The sequence below is a fragment of the Exophiala dermatitidis genome, assembly GCF_000230625.1.
Source record: "Exophiala dermatitidis NIH/UT8656 unplaced genomic scaffold supercont1.1, whole genome shotgun sequence".
Classification (NCBI taxonomy): Eukaryota; Fungi; Ascomycota; class Eurotiomycetes; order Chaetothyriales; family Herpotrichiellaceae; genus Exophiala; species Exophiala dermatitidis.
In genome coordinates, this window is record NW_008751646.1 from 2690338 (window position 1) to 2713468 (window position 23131).

Below are 23131 nucleotides of genomic sequence, written 5' to 3' on the forward strand. Positions count from 1 at the left end.
GCCGCGATGTTAGCGCTGTCCTTCGACCAGCCGACCTGCGTATACAACTTACACTCAGGTGGACAGGGCTGAAGGGACAACGCCAGCTGAGTCGTGCTCTAAATGCAGACTAACGAGTTCATCATCTTCGGGACGAATTGTAAGAGGAGAATGCAAATGGCTGGCGGCACTACACAATAGTGGTACGCTGATACACAGGTCATGATATACGGACTATAAGGCCACGATAAGTCGCATGACAAATCACTGGTAGCTAATGTAATTGCGATTCGCTGTTTCTGCAAGACACAGGCATCCGCCTTAGTTTTATTGTTGCTGGACTGGCTCGAAATCTGAATAGAAAAGAACCCATTTCCGCTCCATTTCGACACCATCTTCAAGTTGTGCACAAGTCAGCTCGAAATCGTCTTGCCTCGACATCAGCGCTCAAATCCTCATCCCTCTCCGCGGAGCAAGATAACATTTGCATTGACGCTGCCACCCTCCATGGAAGTCACAGACTCCAGAGATCAATGACAGCGCCACCACGAAGATTCGGCGCATCCCAGCGACCACATTCAGTATGTCGATTGCTGAACAAAACATATTCATACCAGCACAAGAATAGTGTTGTGAAAGGAAAAAATCCGCCACATCTTGTCCACAGAAGGGTGCGGTCGAGTTAAAGAGGAGTCCTCGACATTTCCCATTGAGAAAACACCATTGTCGGCAAACCAGTCAGTCAAGGGAAGCCAGCTTGTCCCCGGACACCAGCTAGGAGTCGTAAAGTCGTGAAAGTTGTCGAGTCGAGGTCAAGGCCATCGACTTCCCAGTGATCTTGTTCAGATCCACGGCTTTGCGAGAGAGCCAAGTTGGTCCTCGAAAATACCACCGTAGAGACCGGCTATCTCATCAAGGTAATCTTCCACGTTGAACTTGCACAGCCCCTTGTTCATGATCTCTTGCTCCTCCTCATCCAACAGTCTGGCAGTAGCACCGAACTCTTCCGCAATCTCATTGACTTGGGCCAACTCTCGTCCAAATGGATGCTCTGGGTCGAGAGAGGAACTGAAGATCTCGACGCTATTTCGGACGGATGGCTTGGTGAGACTTGAAGGAGGAGGCGACATGCGTTGAATCGATTTCTTCCGAGACAATTCCACATGTGCCTTTTTGGAATGGGACGGAGCACGTTGTGGGATGGCAGGGGCGTCGATGGGAGACGGTGTAGCGGCCGTAGGGAGGATGGCAGCAGATTGCTTCGCGTCAAAGAAGGATTTGACATCATCCGTCGCGGGTGTAACTGGGGTAGCGGGGCCACTGCTGTCGATGGAGGAAGAGTCATTGCTGGAACGGTTGAGGAAACTTCGATCAATGGTAGAGAAATCCGAGTCGTTGGCAGAGGAGACAGAACCGGCCGAAGAAGTCGAGATACTTCGAATGTCGGGAGCCGTCAAAGCCTGTACATTGGTGGTCGAAATCAACTCGGTAGGCAGGGAGATGAGACTCCGATTGATGGTTCCTTGAGGGTATCTGACACTTGTGCCTCGTTGGGGAGTCATTGGATCAGCGCTGCGCTTGGTGCGCTTGGTGAAGGCTCGAGCGAGGGACATCGTAGCAGACATGACGAACGGAAACGAAGATGTTGTGAGGAGCGGCTTTTAACTGAAGTTGTTTCCGAAAGCCACAATATTTATTTCAGTAGGCAAATCTGTTTCTCGGTTGCCTGCCTATGTATCACCTTGTTTGTGTCTCGAAGTTCTTTGACTTGGGTGTCGGTACTTCTGAATTCGAATTGAATGTTTGTCCGTGAAGGAGTGTTTTATTTCGAACGGTCAACGCAGGACTCAGTCCGCGAGAAGAAAGGATTGGTAGAAAGGTAACGGAGTCTGGCTGTGGTGCCGTGAGAGAAGGATGGCAAGCCCAGCGCAAACACGTCGGTCAAGGAATGTAACGGGTGTATCTGTGTTGTTGCGACGGATCGACCGTCGAGCAAGCAAGGAGTGTGTGACTGAGGTAAAGGAAGGACGGAGGGAGGGTCAAAAGAATGACTTGGTGAGAGAGATACAGAGGCAACAGACTTTTACCCTCTGCCGCGAGATGATTCGGTAGAATCAATCTTTGACGTTGGGGGAGGCAAAAGGGAAAAGGGTAGAGACGAAGACAGATGGACAGACGCAGGTGTAGACGCAGCATTGACGGGTTGGGGCGACGAAAGGGCCCTTGACTGGCAGTTTGCGATGAACCGTGGGCGCGTGTCGACGGCGGCGAGTGAAAGTGGACACGGCCGAGTGTCCACAAAAACTTAACCACAACACTACGTACGACCCAGCAAAAAAGGGAGCCTGGATCCCCCTGCAGTTTGGTCTGTGCAATTCTTCTTCCTCTCGACCACTACTAGGTACCAATACTACCGCTACTGCTAACGCTCAATAGTCCCACAGGCACAGGCCATCGCCCAAGCTATCCTTCTTCTATCCTTCTTGGATCCCTCACCCCTGCAGCATTCTTCTCTTCTCTCTCCACGGAATGCGACCACTCGACGATCGAGGCTCCATTGCATCTCCGCATCTAACCAAACAAATGCTGCCGTCTCCCTTCCTGAAGCAACGGCGTCAAGCTTTTCGAAGGTCCACTGGCTGCCTTCCACGCCACCACGAGGTCCCTGGTTCCCTCTCCCGCTCTAGAGCATACCGGCCGCAGGTGCTCGTTCATGATTGGTGGTCTCCTGGATCTCCCAGGACCACGCATGCGGACAATCTCGTGTGCTTCAGGGGTGAACCAGGCACGTAAACAGAAAAGAAGCTGAGGCGGACTGCGAAGGCCGGCACTTGTTGTTGACAGCCGCCTACGATTCAGGAGTAAAAGTTGAAACGCCGACAATCGACGCCAGGTGGTGACATCTATCACACACGGCTAACTTGCACGTCAGGCGCTTTTCAAAACCCTCCCCGACCCGTTCACACAGACCATACTGGGCAGACCACCAGCCACGGTCCAGTAGAAAGGACCCGAGTGCGGATATGCAGATGAAAAGCCGAGCAAGACCTCATTTCATACTGCAACAGACCCGATCCTGACCAAGATGCTGGGTTCATGTCGCGTGTGTATTTTCCATTTGTTGGCTATCTTCAATCAAGTTCCACAGCCCTGCTTGTTATGTTGTACTCAAGTTGCTGGTGCTGTTTGCTGTTTGGTTCATGAAAACGTCCTCCAACTTGACTAATCTCGCTTTCTTCCCCAGCATCTAGGATCCAGCCCTGGATCGAAAGAACCATGGATCGATCTTGAAGCCGGCGTTTGAGAGTCTGATTCCAGTCAAGACTGCTATTATGGGATACTGTGTACTTGATCCCAAGGGCAAGAGTAGGCTCATTTCGCCCCGAATAGCGGAGATGTTCTCCCGATTGTTTCAGAAAAGGACACCGACCTCCTGAACGGACCCGAAAGGGTCACCGTGCTCGGAACTCCCTGTTTCAGGTAGCACGATTTCGAGCATAATCATTGGCAACAAGTAGTCGAGCCTTCAGCTTTGTACCTTAGCGAGAGGTGCATTCAATGGTCAAATCTCTAGAAAATCGTTTATGACTACCTGTACTGATGAATGAGTGCAATGTTGTGAACAAGCCCCTGGATCGCGTGCCAATCGCAGTGCCGTGCACTGGCAGTGGAGCTGGAGCTGGCAGATCACAGCCTTGCCAAGTATCTTCCTGGCCAACAAGGCTGCCACGCAAATGATGCCTTGAGCCCTCCGCAGCGTTTAAGTTTTGACTCCACGGATATTCGATGCCTGACGCGTAGAAATCAATCAAGTTCAGACACCGCTTTCGATCATTGGCAGCACACACTCAACACGAGATATCGAAAAGCATCATGCGCCTTGTGCCAAACAAGATCATTGAACCTCTACGCTCACTACCAGCACCAGCAGCGCACTCGTCTTGATCCCCACGATCCGTCGAACCTAGCTAGACCAGCCATCCACTCACGATCTCAACTGACCCCAGCCCAAACCGTCTACGATCGAACCGCAGTCAAATTCCACCCACTCATCTACTCAGCCACCCACTCGATCTATCCTTGTCCGAAGCGAAGTGAAGCAAAACCCAAACCTGCAAAAATGGTCCGGATCAAACACCGGTATCTCCTCTTCAACATTCTATACCCCAGCGAGTCGTCGAGTTCATCAACATCCAAACACTCCTCCACCACATCTGGCACCGTCACCACCAGCGCGAATTCTAAATCCTCCTCCTCCGTCCCGTCACAGCAGATACTACCACCATACCTCCTCTTCAGCCGCCCCAGTCCCGCCCACCTCACCCCCCAACTCCTCATCCAGACCCTCAAAGCGACAATAACCCAAGTCTTCGGCGACCACGGGTTGGGGGCTACACAAGCCGGAATCCGCGTGGTTTATTTCTCCCCGAGTACATCGACATGTATTCTGCGCGTGCCGCGGGCGTACTTTCGACTTGTGTGGGCGAGTCTTACGTATATGGATACTATACCACCCCCGACCAAGACGAGCAGATATGAGAGTACAAGTACCGGTGGGAGTACTCGGTGCGTGATTCGCGTGGTGAGAGTCAGTGGGACGATAAGGAAGAGTGAAGAGGAAGTCATGAGGCGGGCGAGGTATGAGATTGTGCGGGCGAAGAGAGATGGACTGGAGATGAACATGGGAGACGGCAGAGGAAGTGGGGATGGAAATGAGGCCTCGGCATTGTTGGATGGATGGATTGGGAAGAAACCACAGAATTTGGCAGGGCGTGCAGCTATAGGAGCACAGGTCCGAGGTGAAGACGATGGAAATGATTATGATGATGACATTGACGACGACGATGATGATGAAGATATGGATGATTTATCGGAGTGAGGTACAGGTATAGGGACTAGTACCTGGAGGCGAACAGGACTCCTTGGTACAGTTTATTTGTTTGATACCCCAGCGTCGCTACGAGGTAGTAATGTGTTCGAGACAAGAAGGAAAATGTGTCTGTACCAAGCTTCAGCTTGGGTCATCGAGTCCAGTGTCGAATGGGCTATACAGTGTTCAGCTGAGCTGGCCTACGAGCAGGTAGTACTAAGTCCATCCCGTCCATCAGACACTGGAGACACCAAGCCAGATGGCAAATCCATACGATAACAAAAAGGACTGCCACAGCGAGTCCGTCGATCAATCAATCCTTCATTGTCTTGATACATTTCAACCCTGTCAGTTCGCCGGATGCTAGGTATGCAAAGTCATGCTATATTATGACACAGGAGGAAGCACAACTTGAACAAAAAGCCACTCAACCAGAAAACCAAGATTATTCTTGTTACTGCTGCGGCGCTGGCGGCGCTGTATTCTCCCGCCCCTGTCGCTTCCCTCCCTCCGATTCTTTCGCCGTCATGTCCGTTGTCGTCGTCTTTGTGTTCTGTTCTCCCCTCCTCCTAACCTTGACACCACTAGTACCCATCATAGGCGGTAATTCACCATCACCATCAGCCCCCTCAGCAAGTTGACCATTCTTCCACTCCTCCTCTCTCTTCCTCTGCTCTTCCTCCCACTGCTTTCTTTCTATTTCATCCCACTCCTCCCTCTGATCGATCCACCGTTCCTGCACATCCCTAACATCCATCTTCCCCACCCCACCCTCTCTAACCGCGACCTGCCAAACCGTATCATTCGCACCCTCAGCAGCACCAAAAGCATACCCACCCGCCCGATCAATAGCATGCAACAAAGTCATCATACTCTTCTTATCTTCCACAGCGAGAGTCTCGAACCCAACAAGTCCAAACTCTTCGACAAGATTAACAATCGCCTCATTGAGAGCCGTGAACTTTCCCCTTGCGAACATAGGCGACTCTTGCTCCAACAGGGGCAAGAGATACGACAGATCTTGAACCTCCGTATAGAAATCCAAATTAAACGGTAAGGAAGGGTATTTCGCCAGATTATCGATCTTGGTCAGGACGTTCAGTTGCGTCATGTCCAGTTGTAGCATGCTCCGGAGACAGAGCAATAAAGTCGACACGTAGAGGGATGGTAATGTCAAGCAATATGAGTCGACGAGGTTGACGACGACGAGCTTCAAACAAAAAAACTGTTAGCTCCAATCGACCAAAACAAACAGAAACAACAGTTGTGCTGCAACGTACCCGATATCCAGCCTCCTTCGCCAACTTCATAAAAATCTTCCTCAAACTATCGTGATGCGTAAACAACTCGACCTGGCCCGGACAATCGAACAAAACATAATCGTCCCCGAGATCCTTGAGCCGGTCGTGTAACCAGTCGAAATTCTGCTCGACTTCCTCGAGGGCATATAATACTCCGCCGTTTGGTCCGAGACCTGGTGCTTCGTCTCCGTCTTCTTCTTCGTTATCCCCCTTGTTCTGGTTCTGACTGTCGTCGCCCATGATACTCTCCAATGTGACTAGCTCTCTTACATCCACCGCGGCATCGTACGACGTCATATCGTTGGCCGGGTCGAGATTGACCACGCTGCATTTGCGCCCGATGGCGCCCATGAACTGTTGCATGCCGTTGCAGTAGGTCGATTTGCCGGCCCCGGGGGGTCCGATGACCAATTGGGCGAATGGCATGGTGATTGCAACAAATGAACTCTTGCTTGATCCGCCCTTGTGGCTCCTTGCTCTATCGCTTCTCTCTCTGCGGCTGCTGCGACGGCTGCGCCTCAGCTACTCGTGCCTGATGAAGAGCAGCAAGTAGAGAGAAATGCGCAAGCAGCAATGTGTTGTGAAACCCACCCCAAAACCGTACGTGTGCGGTCTTATTCGGTTCTCCGGAGTAATCTTCTTCACCTCGCGTCCCGTCACTTCTCTTGCTCTTTGAACCGCTTTAGGATCTCCCCAGAACAATAAGGCAACGAAGGAGGAGGAGGACGCGGCTGGCGCAAGTATCCTGGCAATACACACAACACAAAGATTGCCGACTGACTTGACTGGCGACGGTAACAAAGTCTATCTTAGGTAGGTATGAGAATCGGGTTCGAAGAGGTCAGGCGAGGTGCTCGAGCACGATCGCGGCGCGCAAGAGGATAGATACCTAAGGTACTGTAACTGGCCGATAATGCACGGTATCCTCGTGAAGGGCGAGGTGTAGAAGAAGAGATGGTGGGGGTCGAGGTTAAATTTGTCGTTTCTGTTTCACGCGTCGCTCATTACTGCTCGTTTTCTCATCTCTCGTTTCTCGGGTCGCCGTTCTATTATGTACTATCTTTTGCTGCAAACATCGTCCCGTCCCGTTCCGTTTGTTACTCGTCACTCTGTTGATTGTATGTGCGGCTCATTCCAGTTCCACTTGGTTTTTATGCGGCCTACAAAAGTGAAGGCGGCGAGGAGCGGCAGAATCTCCTCCGAGTCCGCCGCGTTCCGCCAATAAAAAAGGCGACCTCCAACAGGAAACCCGAATATTGTACTACTCCTCGAGTCAAGACATACTCAAACCCCCAGCTTCTTGGGGAGGTAGACATCTCCAAACTCATGGACCATGTATTCCACTGGACCAGCGATAAGGAGTACGCACGTGCAAATGTCATTGTATTAGATTTCACTATGCCGTCGCTTGACGCTAGCTGGGGATGCAACAGCCGCCCCGGACTCCCGTGCATGTTCTCCAGACCGGACCGACCTCTAGCCTTCTGTGCTCAGCTGGAAAAGACTCACAAGCTCCGTGACCCAACAGCCTGCTCCAAAAGTTCCACCCGTAGATGAACGGCGATTCATCTGTGCCATCAAACTTGGGCTGTCGAATGGTCTTCCGCCCTCGGCCACCGTAATTGTCGTAATTGTCGTAAGTTCAGAATCCACCCGGTCAGGTTTGGCCGCTGGACTTGGAAGGGTGCCTGACGTGTCATAGCCACGGCTTGAGTAAAGTCTTCCTATGATGTCTTTGCATCTTCTCGGTGGGAGGGTTCTTCTGCTACCAAGTCTGGTGCCTGCTGACGTAGACATCCGCCCAAGACGGATAAGACTGTATCGCTTTCTCTTGCAGCTATCAAGCAAAAGATGACCAAATTCACATTTGACCGCTTGCAAAAACTGTTCGTCACGCCAGCCCGCTGTTTGGTACTGTTGCTGGACGATAAACGACACAAGCGGCACGTAAGCCAGGGCTTCAGTTGCGCTCGACGTGTGCACATCCCTTATCAGCCTGACTATCAAAAAGGTACAGGTTGAGGTCGAGCTGAAGTTAGTGTCTGACTGGCAAGGTACCTCCAATGGCCGCGCAGAGAACTTTGCTTGCATCAAACCATTCGAGTCCCCAACGACGTCTGCGAGCTTCACAATGGCTTCATGTAGCCGTGACCGTGTCGGCTCATCCAACTTGGTCTCTTTTGTCTGGTCAAGAAGAATTTCCAGTACATCTCCCACAGTCAACTCGTCCAAAAGCGATGTAAGCTGGTGAGATTGTTCCATGGTCAAGCCGCCCGGTTGAACAAGGACATGAGGTAATTGAGCCTGCATCGACTCTGGCACCAAGACGTCGAAGCTCTTGTGTATGCTTGGCCGGAGCATGAAACAGCCCAGATGAACTCCCGGCAGCGGTAGATCCCCTAATGAGGCACTTAGCTGCATTCGTCCCATCCGAGCCACCAAGTTGTCGCGGTTGATCTGCATTCGCTTGGCCATAGGTTCCGCAATTCGTGCCACAGCTGCGAATCGATACCCAAGAGCCCCAAAGTTGGTTGCTTCATCACGGTTCAGCTGGCGGGTGAGAAACAGGTACTTGCCACGTGCGATGCAGTTGCCGCTTTCGAGGTCCGGGCTATTCGTAGCATTCGGTGATACAGCTGGTAGCGCCGTCCGGCTTGGTGTGCAAACGAATACGGTGCCAGTGTCCAACGGCTCCTCAAAAAGCGTCCCGAGCCTCCCCAGAGGTTCGTGAATATGGTCTGCTAACCGTTGGGCCGCCATACAAAATAGCTGCTTGAAAACAGGAGCAAAATTGAGCGACACATCGGTCCAATCACCATGTGGTGCAGAAGACATGCCACCGGGTCGATACCTTTTGGCTGCTGGGTCAGACTTGATGTACTCTGTCATGCCAGGAATGAACTGCTCCATGAAAGCCCAGTTGCGGGATGCCTTGAAGACCCAGAGAAACGTGGCATGAGCCCTGTTGAGTTCATCCTCCCCGAAATTCTGGGAACGAAGTTAACCGCAGTGTGATTTCGCCCCAGGAAGTATTCCTCACCTTTTCCAAGTAATGGTTGGTGATTTTTTCGCTGGGCAAAATTCCTTCCTCGGTAACCATCAGCTTGCCATCTTCGTCAAAATAGGCGCAAGCTAGAACCAAGCGTTGCGCTTTGATTCTGGCGACTCGCATGCGGCGACCTCGAATAAATGCCGCAGCAAGAAGGACAATACAGGCGGCCATCGACTTTTGGGCAGTTAGCGACAGACGCCAACCGTGCCGGTTTGAAACTCACCAGAGCAGAAGCAACAGCAGTGGTTTCGGTCCTCAGATGGCCGTGGCCTGTCTTGCCCTTTTTCCAGCGGTACTTCGTCCCTACTGCAGCGGTCCAATGCATACCGGAAACAGCAGCCGCAAGTATGGCACCACATATTACTCTTTTCCACCAACTGTCCGTCCAGGTGTCCCGCATGCGGAAGAACACTCCCAGCGCAATCACACTGGCCACAATGGAGATTATAGCTGACCCTACCAGGTTCTTCACCTTATATGAACAAGTGTAATTGTCCACGCCATATTGCCCTAGAGAATGCATGCCACAGACTGCTGCTCCGGTGAGGATTCCCGCAAGGGCAACATGAATTTGGCGAGCTCTGGCCGGTAAGCCAAGCAGGTAGAAGGCAATCATGAGGACTATGATGGGAACGAAGAAGGAAATGGCGGTTATGGTTGGCTTGTACACAAGTTGGCGGTTTGGCGCTCCATGGTCGAGGATGATCGCTCCGTTGGCGACAAAGTGCATGCCCCAGATGGAGATGGCTCCCATGGTCACTGCTGCAGCTCCGAGCAGGAACCTGTGTGCAATTAATATTAGTACCAGCCTCAGCAAGGCCCGCGAAGGTCACGCACCAGTTGTAGAGCCCTCGAGTTGAGGTTCGTCGCTGCAATAATTCCAATGTGGTGACGCATCCTAGTAGACAGGTCACGTATGAAAGGACAACATGTCCTGCTGAATATGATACTGCAGTGTCCATGAACTCCGTACTGGCGAAAACCTGATGCAGGAGAAGATGAGGCAACATCCGTAATTGTAGGTCCATCACACTGCATCGTGGCACTGACAAGGCTTGAGGTAACAAATGAAGAGAACGGGCCAGGGGAAGGGGCGATGGAGATAATACTCAAGGGATCAAGATGATGAGGAGGAGGAGGCCATTGTCAGGTACCAGGGATGCGAGAATATCTGCAAGGACGAGCAAAGGAAGCGAAAAGGATAACAATATACCAGAAGCTCCATGGTCAGGTCAGCATCCCACTGCGTGTTGAAGCTGAGTTCAAGAATACGCCAAAGAGGTCAGAAACGGGAAGGACATCGTATTTGAGGAAGCCACCTCCAGCCAGGGCAAGTGTGCTCGAATCCCACCCACCGTACGTAGAATCTTATATCTACAATATCTTGCCTTTCCTTGCAAAGAATGAGGCTAGCTTCAGAGATGATTGAAGGGAAACCCAGATGACGGAAGAGTTGGAGGAGCTGAGGAGGTAGAGAAGGTCACCGATGCCATCACAGCAGGTCATGTTCGTTGTCTGCGTCAATACTGAGAGCCTGCGCGCCACAGATCGCCGTCTTTGCCATACCGAAGTCGCTATTCTGGGAGAGTGTAAGAGGCTATCACACAATGGAGCGTACAATAATGTAAAGAAAATACAAAGGACAGCTCAAGTGACAGGTATAGGGACAAGCTCAAGATTTGAGGCTGGAAGCGGTCCGGTATGAATAAATAGTAGTGGGAGCCGCACCTGATCTACTCCATGTCGGAAACCTTCTCCCAGCCGGCATTCGACCTGTACTACCACTGTTCGAAGTTGGACCAAATCCTATTGAAGTGGTATATAACAAATTCATTCCAAATCGGCCACAGTCTATAATCATTAACTACCCTAGTTTTGAATTTTATTGCCGTCATGCATGCCTTGCACCATCTTTGCTTCTAGTTCCAGCCTGAGGCCCGTCATCCTCCTCGTCGCTATCGCTAGCTAGGTCGTAAGGGTCCGAGCCCAGATGCTTCTGACGGTGACTAGCTTCAAGATCGTCCAGCTCGTTGTCGCCGAAGCCACCTTCAACATCTGCTCCTTTGGCATTGGACCCGTTGCGAAGCGGCACACTGACGTATCCTTGACCGCGAAGTCTTCTTCTCCCGCGCCACACCCACCAGCCGAACAAACCGGCGGCGATCAGCACCACCACTAACGCAGCCTCGCCACTGCGGTAATACGCTTTAAGCTCGGCTTCCTTGAGCTTCAGCTTCTCGTCCTCAATGGCAGCCGTGCTGTTGGGATGCCCGCCGACGCTTGTTTCAGCACCGGCCTTTTCACCATCAATCCGACTGTCCGCTGGCTTGCCGCCAATACTGGCAATGTCAACTCCCATGAATCGGTCAAGCATATCCCGGCTTCGGCGAGGCCAGTCGAATGGTACCATGTGGCTTGCGTTGTAGAACAGGACATAGGTCAAATTCCTGGCCTCTTGGTAGAGACCAGCCGCCTCGCCCTCGAACTCCCAGTCGCGCTTCGGCGCCCAAACTCCTGGAGATATCTCAAATCCGGTGCCTCCGAGCCATTTCATGTTATGGATCAGGTCTTCGGTCCCTAGGTGGTTGCAGATCATATCTTTCGCGCCACTGAACAGCAGAATAGGAACACCAGCCTCCAAGATCCCAGGCAGCAAGTGGACACTCGGTTTCGAGTTCCTGGCTCGGAAAGCCGCAGAGACAGCCCCCGAACATTCGGTCCAGCCAGTCCGCTTGTCAGGATTGATGTGAAGGGCCTTGATCACGTCTTCCCGGCGCAGGTAGGGTGTCACTGTGTTGAGATCCTTTGGCCAGGCCATTCCACAAGATGGCCAATTGTCTTGAAGTCGGATATCGTACATGTTATAGCACTTGCCATTCTTCTTCGAGACATCCAGGATCATGGATAACACAGTCTCGCAATCATTGACGTCGACTTTATCGTTCCCGCCTGGTTTGCCGAGCTCGGCTATACAGCGAGTGTGAGACGCCTCGACTCTTTGGGCTTCGGGTGTGCCACCTTGGATCAGGTTTTCTTGATACGCAAAAGGGAGGTATGACTGGTATTGTTCCGTCGGCGAAATCCACCCGTTCCCGATCAAAAGGCCTCTGACGTCCCAGGGCCGCTTTCCCTGCGCTACCGCCTTCTTATTGCGGTCGAGGATCGCCTGCGTAATGTAGGGAATATGTTGTCCCGCATAAGATTCGCCCGCAAAGTATAGGTCGTCGCTCTCATATTGCGGAAATAGAACAAACCATTTTTCCAAGAAGATGATAAATTGGTCCGCCATCTCTTGGAGTTCGTGCAAATAACTGTCGGTGTTGACGTAGCTGAACCCAGTGCCCACAGGATTGTCCACGAACAGTAGATTGGCAAACTCATCCCACGAGCCATCATTGTAACTGAGATTTCCATCGGCTTGCACCCGGTAAGGCCCCAATTCCATCAGGGCTCCATCCATGGAGCTACATCCCGGACCTCCATTTAACCAGATCACAGTCCGCGGCCGGTCCGCGATATGGCGGTTCGCGTAGTGCCAGAAAAAGAGGTGTCCGTTGTGCTCGGGGGTTATTTCGATATGACTGTACAGAATCAGCGGCTGTATTTCTGGAAACATTTCGGACAACTCCCTACCCGGCATGCATCTTCAACAGCGGGCCATCAGGCTGGCCAGGCAGCAATTTAACAAAGTAATCTGCTGCCGTCTTTTCCGCAGCCACCGCCATAATTTCCCAAGCCAGGGCAGCCAACGCCCACGGCAAAGACTTTGCCAGCCTCATTTTGTGGCGGCTTGGGCTGGAGATGGAAGGGCGGATGCGTGATGAAGGACGATCGTGGAGGTAGAGACTGGTCGACTATAGCCGAACTGGCATCTCCGGTCAATTCAAGGCCTAGTAGGAGGGCGTCGAGGAAGGATTATAGGGAAGCCCAGAAAAATACGTCGTCGAATGTAGGAAGGAAAGAATAAAAAGATGATCAAGGAGAAGACTAGGAGAGATCGTCAGAGCATGGACTGCAGTGCTCGGTGAATAACGTGCTAAGTAGTGAGGACGCAGTCAGGCTGTCAAATCGCCCCTGGCTGGAGTCGCTGGCAGCCGCCACCTTTTCTTGGTAGAGTTGGAGTGATGGACCGCAGCACACAACAAGGAGCATGAATCCCCGGCTCCGTGACTGTGTCTATTTGTATAGCGTGAAGACCAGACAGATGGGATGGACCCGTCGACTGCGCTCTACTGCAATCCAGGGTCCCCGAAAGCCACTTTTAATTAGCCTGCTCCTCGATCAACGGGGACTCGGACTCGCTTCTGCTTCCCATTCGGGACTCGACGACGCGTGGCGCGCGCTTCAGATCTGACTTCCTCTCAACGTCCACTGAACACTTGAAACAGCGTCTGCCAGAAATCCATCCTTCCAGCATGCTCAAACACGTATCTCTGTTATCTATGTCGGAATTCTGGACTTCCGGAATTGCTCTCTCGCACTTTTGTTTGAACCTTGAATCTAGATCGTCACGTGAGTTGCGGCACAGCTCCATAGGAATCGTGCCCACAAAAGTACCTACGCCCGCTTACCGGCGGTGGCAAGATCTTTGGCGTTGATTTCATTTGGTGAAGACGACGGAACTCAGTAAGAATCCAAGTCAGGTAGGTAGACGTTAAGGTGAGGCGGCACCAAGATGCATTTGGCGGTGGTTCTCTGCCAGGCGTGGCGAGTATGGAAGCTGTATGTTGCTCGAGGCTGCGGGACAATGATGATGATTTCAATGGTGATTGCGGTCGAGTCGAGTAATGTCAAGCTTGAGCAGTTCTCTGCGGACGCCTGCAATGCCTTCTCGACGACTATCGACGATGAACTGCACAATGTGTCCGGCAGGTGAAAGTGAAGTGAGAGTGAGGGTGAATGAGATCATATTGTTCTATTCGAGCGCGCCTTGCTACTCAGCCATGTGATGTGTTCCGGCAGTCTGGCCCAATGGGAGGCTGGTCAACAGTTCAATGGACTCAACACAGGGATCAATGGACAATACCGTGAGCAACGGTGAAGTGAGAGTGAAGAAAATCCTGTTGTTCTATTCTAGCGCGCCTTGCTATTCAGCCGTGTGATGTGTTCCGGCAGTCTGGCTCAATGGGAGGCTGGTCGACAGTTCAATGGACTCAACACAAGGCTCAATGGACAATACAGCGAGCAACGGTGAAGTGAGGTTGCTTCAATGTCACGAATGCAGACGAGATCCCTGCCACCACTACTTCTATCTCTTCCTCTTCCTCTTCTCTACCAATTTTCCTGACCTCAAGTTTCTTTCCTGCACTGGCTAATCCATCTTCCTCTTCCTTCACTACTCGTAACTCTCTGTTCTTCCCGGTGTCTCTTCCAGAGTTCGCTCTTCCAAACTTTATCATATCCATTGGCCAGCTCGATGGCGAACCAAAGCGTCATGTCTCTCATCCAAGAGACTGAAAACGATGTCAAGGTTTGGGGTGCCTCTCATTTCCGTCGTCGTGAGATTAGCGACTGGGCTTCCAATGGCATGAAGGAGATCATCGACCAGGTCATCCTCCCAGAGAACCGAGAATGGTACTACAAGGTCATGAACGAGCGATCCAAGCGTGCTCAACAAGGTAAGTGTCATCACTCTCACATCCCAAAGCCTGCTGACCGGGCATAGCAGCCGCAAGTCGCAATATCAATATCAATGCCAGTGACAAGTTCAAACCCAAAGACACTGTCACCGGTTCTGTCCCTGTCACCCGCACTGAAAGCACCAAGTCTCGCCATATCAGCAGTCGCAATTTCAATGGCGGCAGCAAGCACTCCAGAGCCTCGAGCCTTGAAGAGTACCTCAACAAGCCCCTCCCACCTTTACCTCCACCGGAATTCAAGTACATGTTCGCAGATGCCGACCGCAAAGACAGCGAGCCGCAAGTCAAAACAGAACAAGCTGCTGCACGCAATTCCAGCCGGATTGCTTCCGATTCTTCAGTCTCCAGCATTGGACTTGACAGCTCTGAACTCTCACAATTCGCTTTTGCTACAGCTGGTGTCGACATTTCGACCAGAGGTAAGTTTCTCATTTCAGTTTCCTTCAAACCAAGCTAACACGACCGCAGCAACAAGTCTTTGCAGCGATCGTGCTTCGGCCAACGAGACCAGACTCTACGAGGCATCAGCGATTCTCAGTTCCCCGGAACCAGAGCCAATGCAATATGAATTCAACAAGACTCATCATGGCGATCGAGTCAAAAAAGTCATTCTTCAGCCAAAGTCTCAGAAGTCAAAGGCGCAGCTGCGAAATGACCAATACTATGCCACCCCAGTTGCTGAGAAGAGAACCATCACCGCACCAGCTGCAGCTGTCAAGGCTCCAAATCCAGAACCTACCTTGCAGACAGTATCATCCGTTCCCAAGCGCAGTGCTCGAACTTCATTCCTCACAAAATCGACTGCAATTGACACGAACAACGATGGTTCACCAGACTACAACGTCAACTTCCTCTCCACCAAGAAACTCTGCGTCGAACATCACCGCCACAGCCGCGATGTACAAAGCATGCGAGCATCTTCGGTCTACAGCAGCAACAGCAGTGCCAGTGCCATCACCAAAGCCGCTTCCGAGTCCGTCTACAGCGTCGACTCTGTTGCCACGGCCGATTTCGTTCCACCTCGCCCTGCTCCGACCGGCTACCCTGGCCAATTTGAAAGCTACGAGTCGGATTTTTTGCATTGTCGACGTACGTATCTACACTTTTTTCGATTTGTTTGTTGTTTTTGAAGTCGTTAACTGACTCTTGTGTCCCTTCAGAAGCAGGCATCTCATCCCCCCGCACCACATTCACCTTCGGCGACCCGCTCCACCCAAACAACCAATTCACACACACGAATTTTTTGGCAGATCCAACCTGGCCATCGAAAAACTACACGAAGCAAGACCTGAAGCGCTTCCCCCTCCGCAAGGCCGCCCTCAAGCACGCCGACGGCGCGACAATCGCGGCCGTGCGCCTCCTGAGTCGTACGGACTCGGAGGAGAACCTCCGGCGCGAGGTGCAGCGCGAGTGCGCCGCCGCGCGGCTCGAGGGCGTGGCCGCTGGCCAGTACCGCTACTACCAGGGTCATATGACCTTGGAGGAGTACATGGCGGCCAAGGTCTGTGTTTGTTGGGACGCGTGCTGGTGTTCGAAGCTGTGCACCATTTATGGTGACATTTTGTGTCCGTGCAACGAGTGGTTGGTGCTGGAGAATCGTGATTAGACGGACACGAGAGCCTACTAAGTAGTAGGTAGGGTAGTTGGTAGTTAGTTAACTACCTATTGCAAGTCACAACACGTGGCTTTTGATACAATGAGGATTCGGAGTTTGTGGTTTTGAATTGAGTCAATTGTCTTTTGCTCTGGCGGTGCTCTTTGTTCGCTTTCTCCAGTAGGAGTAGTTTGGTAAACAGGGTCGACGTCGTAAAGATTTGTGCATTTGTTTGCGTCTGTGGCAGGGTCGGTGCTCTAACGAAATCTAATTTGAGGACGATAGGTATAGACTCCTCCGCGGCTGTAGATATACTGTGATAGCCTCTTATGGTGGAGCGGCCGCTGTGAGTAAGGGGGCTATGAAGGAATGGAAAAAGCGTCTTCTTGCGTGTCAACCGATACAAGGTATCCTTAGTGCTATCGTTAGGACGGACCGCCGCTATCAGCGGCTACCAGTACATCTTGGAACGGGAACGATTCGTGAACAGATCGCTATGTAGGAACGATAGGGCAATAAATGGGACAATCGTTGGGACGAGACCCGACTACAGTACAAACGGTCAGGCTGAAGATCGGACGGGAGCACGACACGAAGAGAACCTAGATGTTACAGTGTATATCACAGTTATATATCCATACCAACCAGTTCCTATGTGGAATAGTCACTTCGTGGAGAGTCTCGGCATGATGGCGTAGGGGTCAGAGCGATGGCATGAGAGTTATTATGACATGATACTAATACAGTAAGGAATACTGAGATGAGAGATGAATCCTGTGCTTTGTTTCAAACACAAGTAGCATGGTGTTTCTGAATGCCGCTCTATCTGAGCGATGCCAGTATGTCACTATCAAACCAGCAACCAACCTCTCTGCTTCCATGAAATTCAATCAGCACACATTTCTGTGCTGACACAATCAAGATGGGTTGCAACGGCTGTCTGGGCGAGCAGGCTCTTCCTCATGGTGGATGCTGCCAGCATCATCATCACTATCATCATCATCATCATCATCATGGTCACCATCACCATCATCATCTTCATCAGCAGGATCGTCATCAGACCATGGTATGTTCTGTAGTGCTCGTTGGTGCACATTTGCACCCCTTGGCCAAACGGGAGATTTCTTGTCCTTCTTGACACGCTTTGCGGCGTGTTCGGCACCATTGTCAGCTTCATCATCACTGCCCGTTCTGGCCTTGTTGGCAGTGAGGATGGCGTCGATCTCATCGTCTGAGGTCATGGCGCTGTCGTCAACTCTGCGGCGGCGGGCTGGTCGCTTCGGGGCAGGTTCCTCGACATCATCATCATCGTCATCGTCATCGGCCTCTTCATCTTCTTCCTCCACCTTGGCTGCAACAGGGCCGGCCTGGTTGGGCGCAGACGGCTTGGGGGCCTTTTGCCCGCCCGAGGAAGCCGCCTTGCGCTTTCTGGCGCCCCTCACCGGCAACGCCGGATTGGCAGCGCCAGCGCCGGCCCGCCCCGCCGCCTGTTGGCGGTAGGCTTCCGACGCCTCTATTCGGCGTCGGGCCCTCGAGACGCGCTGTACAAGCGCGGAGACTTGTACGCCAGGATAGAGAGCGGCCAAAGCATTGTAATCAGTCTGTTTAAATAGTAAGTCAGCGCTGTCACCTCTAGGATACGAAGTGAGGTTGTCACCTTTGTATTAGTGGACTGCCACAAATTGTACATGAGCAAGTGAATATCGTCAATCTTCTTATCAGCCATGGTGTTTGATAGGTAGAAACTAGACTGTAGTGATGAAAGAAGTGACGTTCTGGAGGAGGTCTCGAGTGCCGATCAAGGGTGAGGTAGGAAGGTGATAAGAAAGGTGTCAATCTGAAAAGGAATCCGAGTGTTGATCACGGGCGAGATAGGAAGTATACGACAGAGGTGTCGTTCTGAAGGAGGTTCCAAGGACCGATCGAGGACAAGGTACGCAGTCGTCGACAACGGTGTCGAGAGCTGTAAAGGATTCCAAGTATCGACCAAGAGGAGGATAGGTAGTCGACGAGAGAGGTGTTACTTCGAACGAGGTCCCGAGTGCTGATCAAGAGTGAGGTAGGCAGGTGGACAGGAGAGGTTTCGTTCTGGAGGAGGTTCCGAGTACCGATCAAGGGCAAGGTACGCAGTTGACGACAAGGTGTCAACCTGGGAAGGATTCCAAGTATTGATCAAGAGCGAGATAGGCAGTCGACGAGAGAGGTGTTACTTCGAAGACGGTCTCGAGTACTGATCACGAGTGAGGTGAGTGTCAAGCTGGAGAGGATTCCAAGTAGTGATCGGGGACGAGGTAGAGTCGAAGACAAACGCCAATCTGGAGGAGCATCTGAGTATTGACCAAGAGAGAGATAGGCAGTCGACAACAGAGCGTCTGTCCGGAAGAGGTTCCTAGTATTGACCAAGAGCTAGGTAGGCAGGACAATGTTGATCGAGAAACCAGAACGATTCTTGTGTCTCTGAATAGTCAGTAGAAATGATGATTTCCAAGTGACCGGGACACGAAGATCCGCAAAACAGACTGAGACGGGTTGAGGTGGCAGTCCATCGTATTTGCCGCTTTTGAAGCGCTGGCTTCTCGAACCGGCGGCGGCCTCCTGGATTCCAGACTGCGAGGATAGTTTCGAGGGTTTGCTTGGGTATCATTCATGTCATCATCTCCACATCGTTCGTTCCATCGTGAGGCATCTTCTTGCCATGGACTTCGGTCCTCGCCATAGCGTCGATCAAGACCTCTTTGATCACCGTCTGAGCTCCTCGAGCAGCAGCAACAGCGCTATCCACCAATTCACCAACCCCGATTCCACCATTGCCACCGACAGTCTGCACAGAACCATTGGACCATACTTCCACAACCTCGTCTCTGGATGGCAAGTAGCCGACCAGGCAAGACGCCTGAACCTCCTCATGCTCGGTACAGGCCGGATCCAGCAGCATGCGTGGTTTCTCTTTACCAGGGACAAGCGCACCCACTCCGGCAGCCAACACATCCAGACAGTCGACCCTGGCATCTGCAAGTGCTGCCATGGCGACATTTATACAGCCAGCCAGCACATTGAACAACCCGATACCACTAAAGCGATCCCCGTCACACTGGTCATCTTCGCCCTCGAGCACCGTCACGGCAATATCAATTGCACTTTTTGGCCATCTGTCAGGGATGATCACACCCTTCAGCGCAGTTTCCAGGTGCATCGAAATGTCCCTCTCCGTGGAGTCCCGTATGTAACCTTGACGCACCCGCGTCGCGAAAGGAGCAAACTTCACTGACGCAGACAACTGCAGGTTCGGGGAGAAAGAGGCTGTTCTTGGTAAGGGCTTCGGCCCATGAACTGAGCATGACAGTTTTATGGTGGAAGAAGTATTCAGTATCGCCGCTTTCGGTCTTGGAGGACATTCAAGTTCCAGGTAAGCAGAGCCTGTCGCGGACGGAATCACTCCAGTCTGGAGGACTATATGGTGTCAGTGTGAGTATAGCCTGTGCAGGAGTAATTGCCATACAGATCTTGCGTAGTTCATTAGGTTTCCTTTGTCGCGTTTGACGCAGGTCTTTTGTACTGTTTGAGGGTGCAAAAACCGGAGGACTGGTAGTGCCAGCTGGGCCATTAAGTCGTCGCCTGTCAGTCATGGCGTCGCATTTGGAATGAGAAAGAATGGCTCTGCACGCAAGTTGAACGGGGTTTGGTACAATAAAGAATAGAATCCTCAGCCGCGACGAATCTGAGACGTGGGAAGGGGAAGGACTGTTGTCGCGACTAGTTTAGTTAGCAAGAAGGAAGTATAACCTCTCTTCTTGCGACAGCATCAATAATGTCCAACAAAAGTTGAAGTCAATCTGAAATTCGCGCCAAGTGGAGGATGCGGATTTCCGGTCACTCCTGATCCACCGTAGCTTTCGGCAAGGCTGCGTCACCCTTACTACGGAGCATACATCTGGTCAGACGCACACCTAATTTCAACATGGAGCGCTGTCCAATCTGGACAACCACCTGGCTTTACTCGACTACAAGAAACCTTCGCCCCAGGTGAAGGCCACAGTATCGTCCCGAAGTCAGTCTTGCTCAAATGAGGCCCGCATTTTGGCTTCTTGGTCCAGATTGGCTTGACCGGAGTGAGTACTACAACCAGCACTGCCGTCCCCACGTACAGCTACATGAGTGGGACCATGTCCGACCGGTCCCATGACCAGGACGACTTAGTCTGTGAACACACATTGTTCATGTACAGAAACTCTGCCTTCTTCGATCTCGATGGCAACCGAGACCATTGTGGTGCCGCATGACTTGTCCTTCACGGCTCAATTCTGCGGTACGATGCCTGTGCTGCGGGTTACTGGTTACAGTGGCACAATTCCAGCGGTACGGACTGGGACGCCGGTCCCGACAGACTGTGACGGCACAGGATATGTGTCTCGGTGGCAATGGAATTTCGCTCTTGGACAGGGAAGGGCCTGGGGACCCGGGCACGCGTAACCCGAGACCATCTGTTTGTCAGGGCCCGCTGTTGCGACAAGGTCGACCATTTGTGCCTGCGGAGTTGGAAGCAACAAGGTCATGGCGGCCGCCATTCTTGACAATGACCGGTGTGTCGTCACCGGTTTTGAGCTCTAATCCGTCTGTGCCAGGGACATCGGTAGCCAGCTATACCGGGGCGGCAAGAACCATCGCAACCGGTGCGACGTTGATCGTGACGGCAGTGGCAGCCATGGCCTTGGCCCTCCTGGAACTGTAGGGATGTGAGGCTTATAAGATGACGTTAACCATGTGGTACGGCCACAGAATACCAAGACGGGCACCATCAAGCTTGTGAACTCTTTCAACGGCCTTCTCGATGCATAGACTGGACGTGATACAGATCACCTTTTCCCGGGTCTCTGTTACTTTAAGCTACCCGCAAGATTTGGGGTGAAACAGGTAGGCAGACTTCCTTTCGGGCGCCCTGCAGCATCTCAATTCAGCCTTGCAGCTTGCGTGCCAAGGGTTGGCATGAGTAACATTCTTCATGTCGTCCAATGATCATGTTGCCCCTTGTGCCCGAGCGGGTAGCGGCATTAGGGCAGCGAGGGAAGTCAAGGAGGGATACGTGGTAACCTGACCAAACTTGACTTTCTGGATGCCCAGCCAGTTGTGTAACGCAACGATACGAACGACCCTTTGAGCAAGAGGAGCCAAGAGTTGGCCGTTGCTGCTCCGCTTGCTCATTCCGCTCCCATGTTGTACAAGACTACAAGTCACTTCTGAGTATCTTGGGTAGCTTAGGCCAACCGACTGGGTAGTGAGGGAGCAGGTCTTCAAGATTGATGATATAAATGCCTTTGCTGGCCTTCGAGATGGACAGCTTGAACTATCTGCTCTCTTCTACCCATCCAAAAAGAAGCTCTCCATCCAGGCGAAGCATTTTCCACTGGTGTTTTCTACAACCATCACATAACTCCTGGCTATTCACCCCATAGAAATGTTGTCCCATATACTTCGCCCCTTACTCGTTCTCTGGCTTTTTTTGGCCGCCGCCAATGCATCCCTCCTGTCCCCACGAGCAGAAGTGAATGGCGCCTGCACTGGGTCCGGCGGTGCTCCAGGAGTTTGCATTTCTACATCGAATTGTTCCAAGGCCGGAGGCACGTCTGTTGCGAACAAATGCCCAGGAACACCCGACGACATCAAATGTTGTACCAAGACCACTTGCGGAACCGGCAACAAGGGCAACTGCCGTTTCACATCGTCGTGCAGCTCAGGAAACACCGAATCGAACGAGTGTCCTGGACCCTCAGACTTCAAATGCTGCATGCCTGCCGGGAGCGGAGGCGGCAACAACCCTACACTCCCCAGCACAAGCTCCGGGTGCAAGAAGGTAGCCATCAACGGAGCCAAGGCTATCATCGACGCATTCCCTGGCAAGGTCAAGTCGATTGGGTGCATTAGAAAATGCAGCGATCCTAGTTCCAGCGACCATTGTGTCGGGATGGCCACAGACATGATGGTTTCGGACGGAGGGGTGAGTACATCCCTTCATGGTATACAGAGGACGGGCACGAGGCACTAAATGCAAATTGAGCCTGCGCATGACCACAAACTGACCTCCGACCTAGGTCAAAACAACTGCTGGTGAGCCCATTGCTGAATGGGTCATGCACCACGCCAGCAGCCTTTCGTTGAAATATGTCATGTGGGGCCAGAGGATCTGGAATCCCAGTGACGGGGTCAAGCCTTGGTCGCAATGGAGGTATCAGGCTTGCACTGTTATTAAGCCTTGCACCCACGGCGACCGGGGGTCTGTCACGCAGAATCATTGGTGAGTTCGACCACGAGGGAGCAGTAACTACTAGTAGGCTGGAGGTTGCTGACAACGTCGAAAGGGATCATGTGCATGTCAGTTATAAGTAGACTTACGTGGGAATTCGGTCACATCAGGACCAAGATGTATTCCGCTCAGGATATGTACGCTTGAAGGACGATGCTGTCGCCAAACTTGGAGGAAACTGGCAGCTGAAGGAATCAGCGCCCATCCATTCTTTTCAAGCTGTTGTCAAACGACGAGGGCTAGGGTCAAGCTCAAGCTAGCCCTACAAGGACATGAGGAGAGCCTCCCTGCTGCATCTTCGGGGTTTTTATAGTATGTCAGCCACGTTCGTTTCACGCAAGAATAGGAGTCCGAGTCTGCTGCAACCGGAAAACTTGTCGAAGGCGACAGGGGACGTT

The 23131-nt window shown here is 52.1% G+C and overlaps 9 protein-coding genes across 9 annotated transcripts; 2 read left to right on the top strand and 7 right to left on the bottom strand.

Annotated features, from left to right (window-relative positions):
* Positions 1-132: 132 nt before the first annotated feature.
* HMPREF1120_00973 (uncharacterized protein) lies at positions 133-2197 on the bottom strand. The gene has a single exon (XM_009154977.1). It carries the CDS (start codon positions 1602-1604, stop codon positions 822-824), a length of 783 nt encoding a protein of 260 aa, XP_009153225.1. The 5' UTR covers positions 1605-2197; the 3' UTR covers positions 133-821.
* A 1902-nt stretch (positions 2198-4099) lies between these two features.
* HMPREF1120_00974 (ribonuclease P subunit P14) lies at positions 4100-4858 on the top strand (the record flags this gene model as incomplete). The annotated part of the gene is made up of 1 exon (XM_009154978.1): positions 4100-4858. One exon carries the CDS (start codon positions 4100-4102, stop codon positions 4856-4858), a length of 759 nt encoding a protein of 252 aa, XP_009153226.1.
* A 292-nt stretch (positions 4859-5150) lies between these two features.
* HMPREF1120_00975 (uncharacterized protein) lies at positions 5151-7303 on the bottom strand. Its single transcript, XM_009154979.1, has 2 exons — positions 6130-7303; positions 5151-6059 (listed from the first exon to the last, which is right to left on the bottom strand). The coding sequence occupies exons 1-2, from the start codon at positions 6574-6576 to the stop codon at positions 5304-5306; spliced, it is 1203 nt and encodes a 400-aa protein (XP_009153227.1). The 5' UTR covers positions 6577-7303; the 3' UTR covers positions 5151-5303.
* A 323-nt stretch (positions 7304-7626) lies between these two features.
* On the bottom strand, positions 7627-10230 carry HMPREF1120_00976 (uncharacterized protein; the record flags this gene model as incomplete). Its single annotated transcript, XM_009154980.1, has 4 exons — positions 7627-9138; positions 9191-9376; positions 9426-9984; positions 10040-10230. 4 exons carry the CDS (start codon positions 10228-10230, stop codon positions 7627-7629), a joined length of 2448 nt encoding a protein of 815 aa, XP_009153228.1.
* Positions 10231-11093: 863 nt separating this feature from the next.
* HMPREF1120_00977 (carboxypeptidase D) lies at positions 11094-12981 on the bottom strand (the record flags this gene model as incomplete). Its single annotated transcript, XM_009154981.1, has 2 exons — positions 11094-12783; positions 12836-12981. The coding sequence occupies 2 exons, from the start codon at positions 12979-12981 to the stop codon at positions 11094-11096; spliced, it is 1836 nt and encodes a 611-aa protein (XP_009153229.1).
* Positions 12982-14636: 1655 nt separating this feature from the next.
* On the top strand, positions 14637-16447 carry HMPREF1120_00978 (uncharacterized protein; the record flags this gene model as incomplete). The annotated part of the gene is made up of 4 exons (XM_009154982.1): positions 14637-14820; positions 14868-15260; positions 15310-15930; positions 16002-16447. The coding sequence occupies 4 exons, from the start codon at positions 14637-14639 to the stop codon at positions 16445-16447; spliced, it is 1644 nt and encodes a 547-aa protein (XP_009153230.1).
* Positions 16448-17352: 905 nt separating this feature from the next.
* Positions 17353-18161, bottom strand: HMPREF1120_00979 (uncharacterized protein; the record flags this gene model as incomplete). Its single annotated transcript, XM_009154983.1, has 2 exons — positions 17353-18036; positions 18093-18161. 2 exons carry the CDS (start codon positions 18159-18161, stop codon positions 17353-17355), a joined length of 753 nt encoding a protein of 250 aa, XP_009153231.1.
* Positions 18162-19079: 918 nt separating this feature from the next.
* Positions 19080-20061, bottom strand: HMPREF1120_00980 (ribonuclease PH; the record flags this gene model as incomplete). The annotated part of the gene is made up of 2 exons (XM_009154984.1): positions 19080-19885; positions 19935-20061. 2 exons carry the CDS (start codon positions 20059-20061, stop codon positions 19080-19082), a joined length of 933 nt encoding a protein of 310 aa, XP_009153232.1.
* Positions 20062-21715: 1654 nt separating this feature from the next.
* Positions 21716-23088, bottom strand: HMPREF1120_00981 (uncharacterized protein). Its single transcript, XM_009154985.1, has 2 exons — positions 22823-23088; positions 21716-22705 (listed from the first exon to the last, which is right to left on the bottom strand). The coding sequence occupies exon 2, from the start codon at positions 22406-22408 to the stop codon at positions 21875-21877; it is 534 nt and encodes a 177-aa protein (XP_009153233.1). The 5' UTR covers positions 22409-22705; positions 22823-23088; the 3' UTR covers positions 21716-21874.
* Between the last annotated feature and the right edge of the window lie 43 nt (positions 23089-23131).

Excerpts from the sequence above, each read along its gene's own strand:
- HMPREF1120_00973 (XM_009154977.1), bottom strand. The coding sequence starts at position 1,604 with ATGTCTGCTACGATGTCCCTCGCTCGAGCCTTCACCAAGCGCACCAAG.
- HMPREF1120_00975 (XM_009154979.1), bottom strand. The coding sequence starts at position 6,576 with ATGCCATTCGCCCAATTGGTCATCGGACCCCCCGGGGCCGGCAAATCG. Across the intron at positions 6,060-6,129 it reads CGAAGGAGGCTGGATATCGG|CTCGTCGTCGTCAACCTCGT; the intron begins GTACGTTGCAGC and ends TTTTGTTTGAAG.
- HMPREF1120_00981 (XM_009154985.1), bottom strand. The coding sequence starts at position 22,408 with ATGTCTGTGGCCATCCCGACACAATGGTCGCTGGAACTAGGATCGCTG.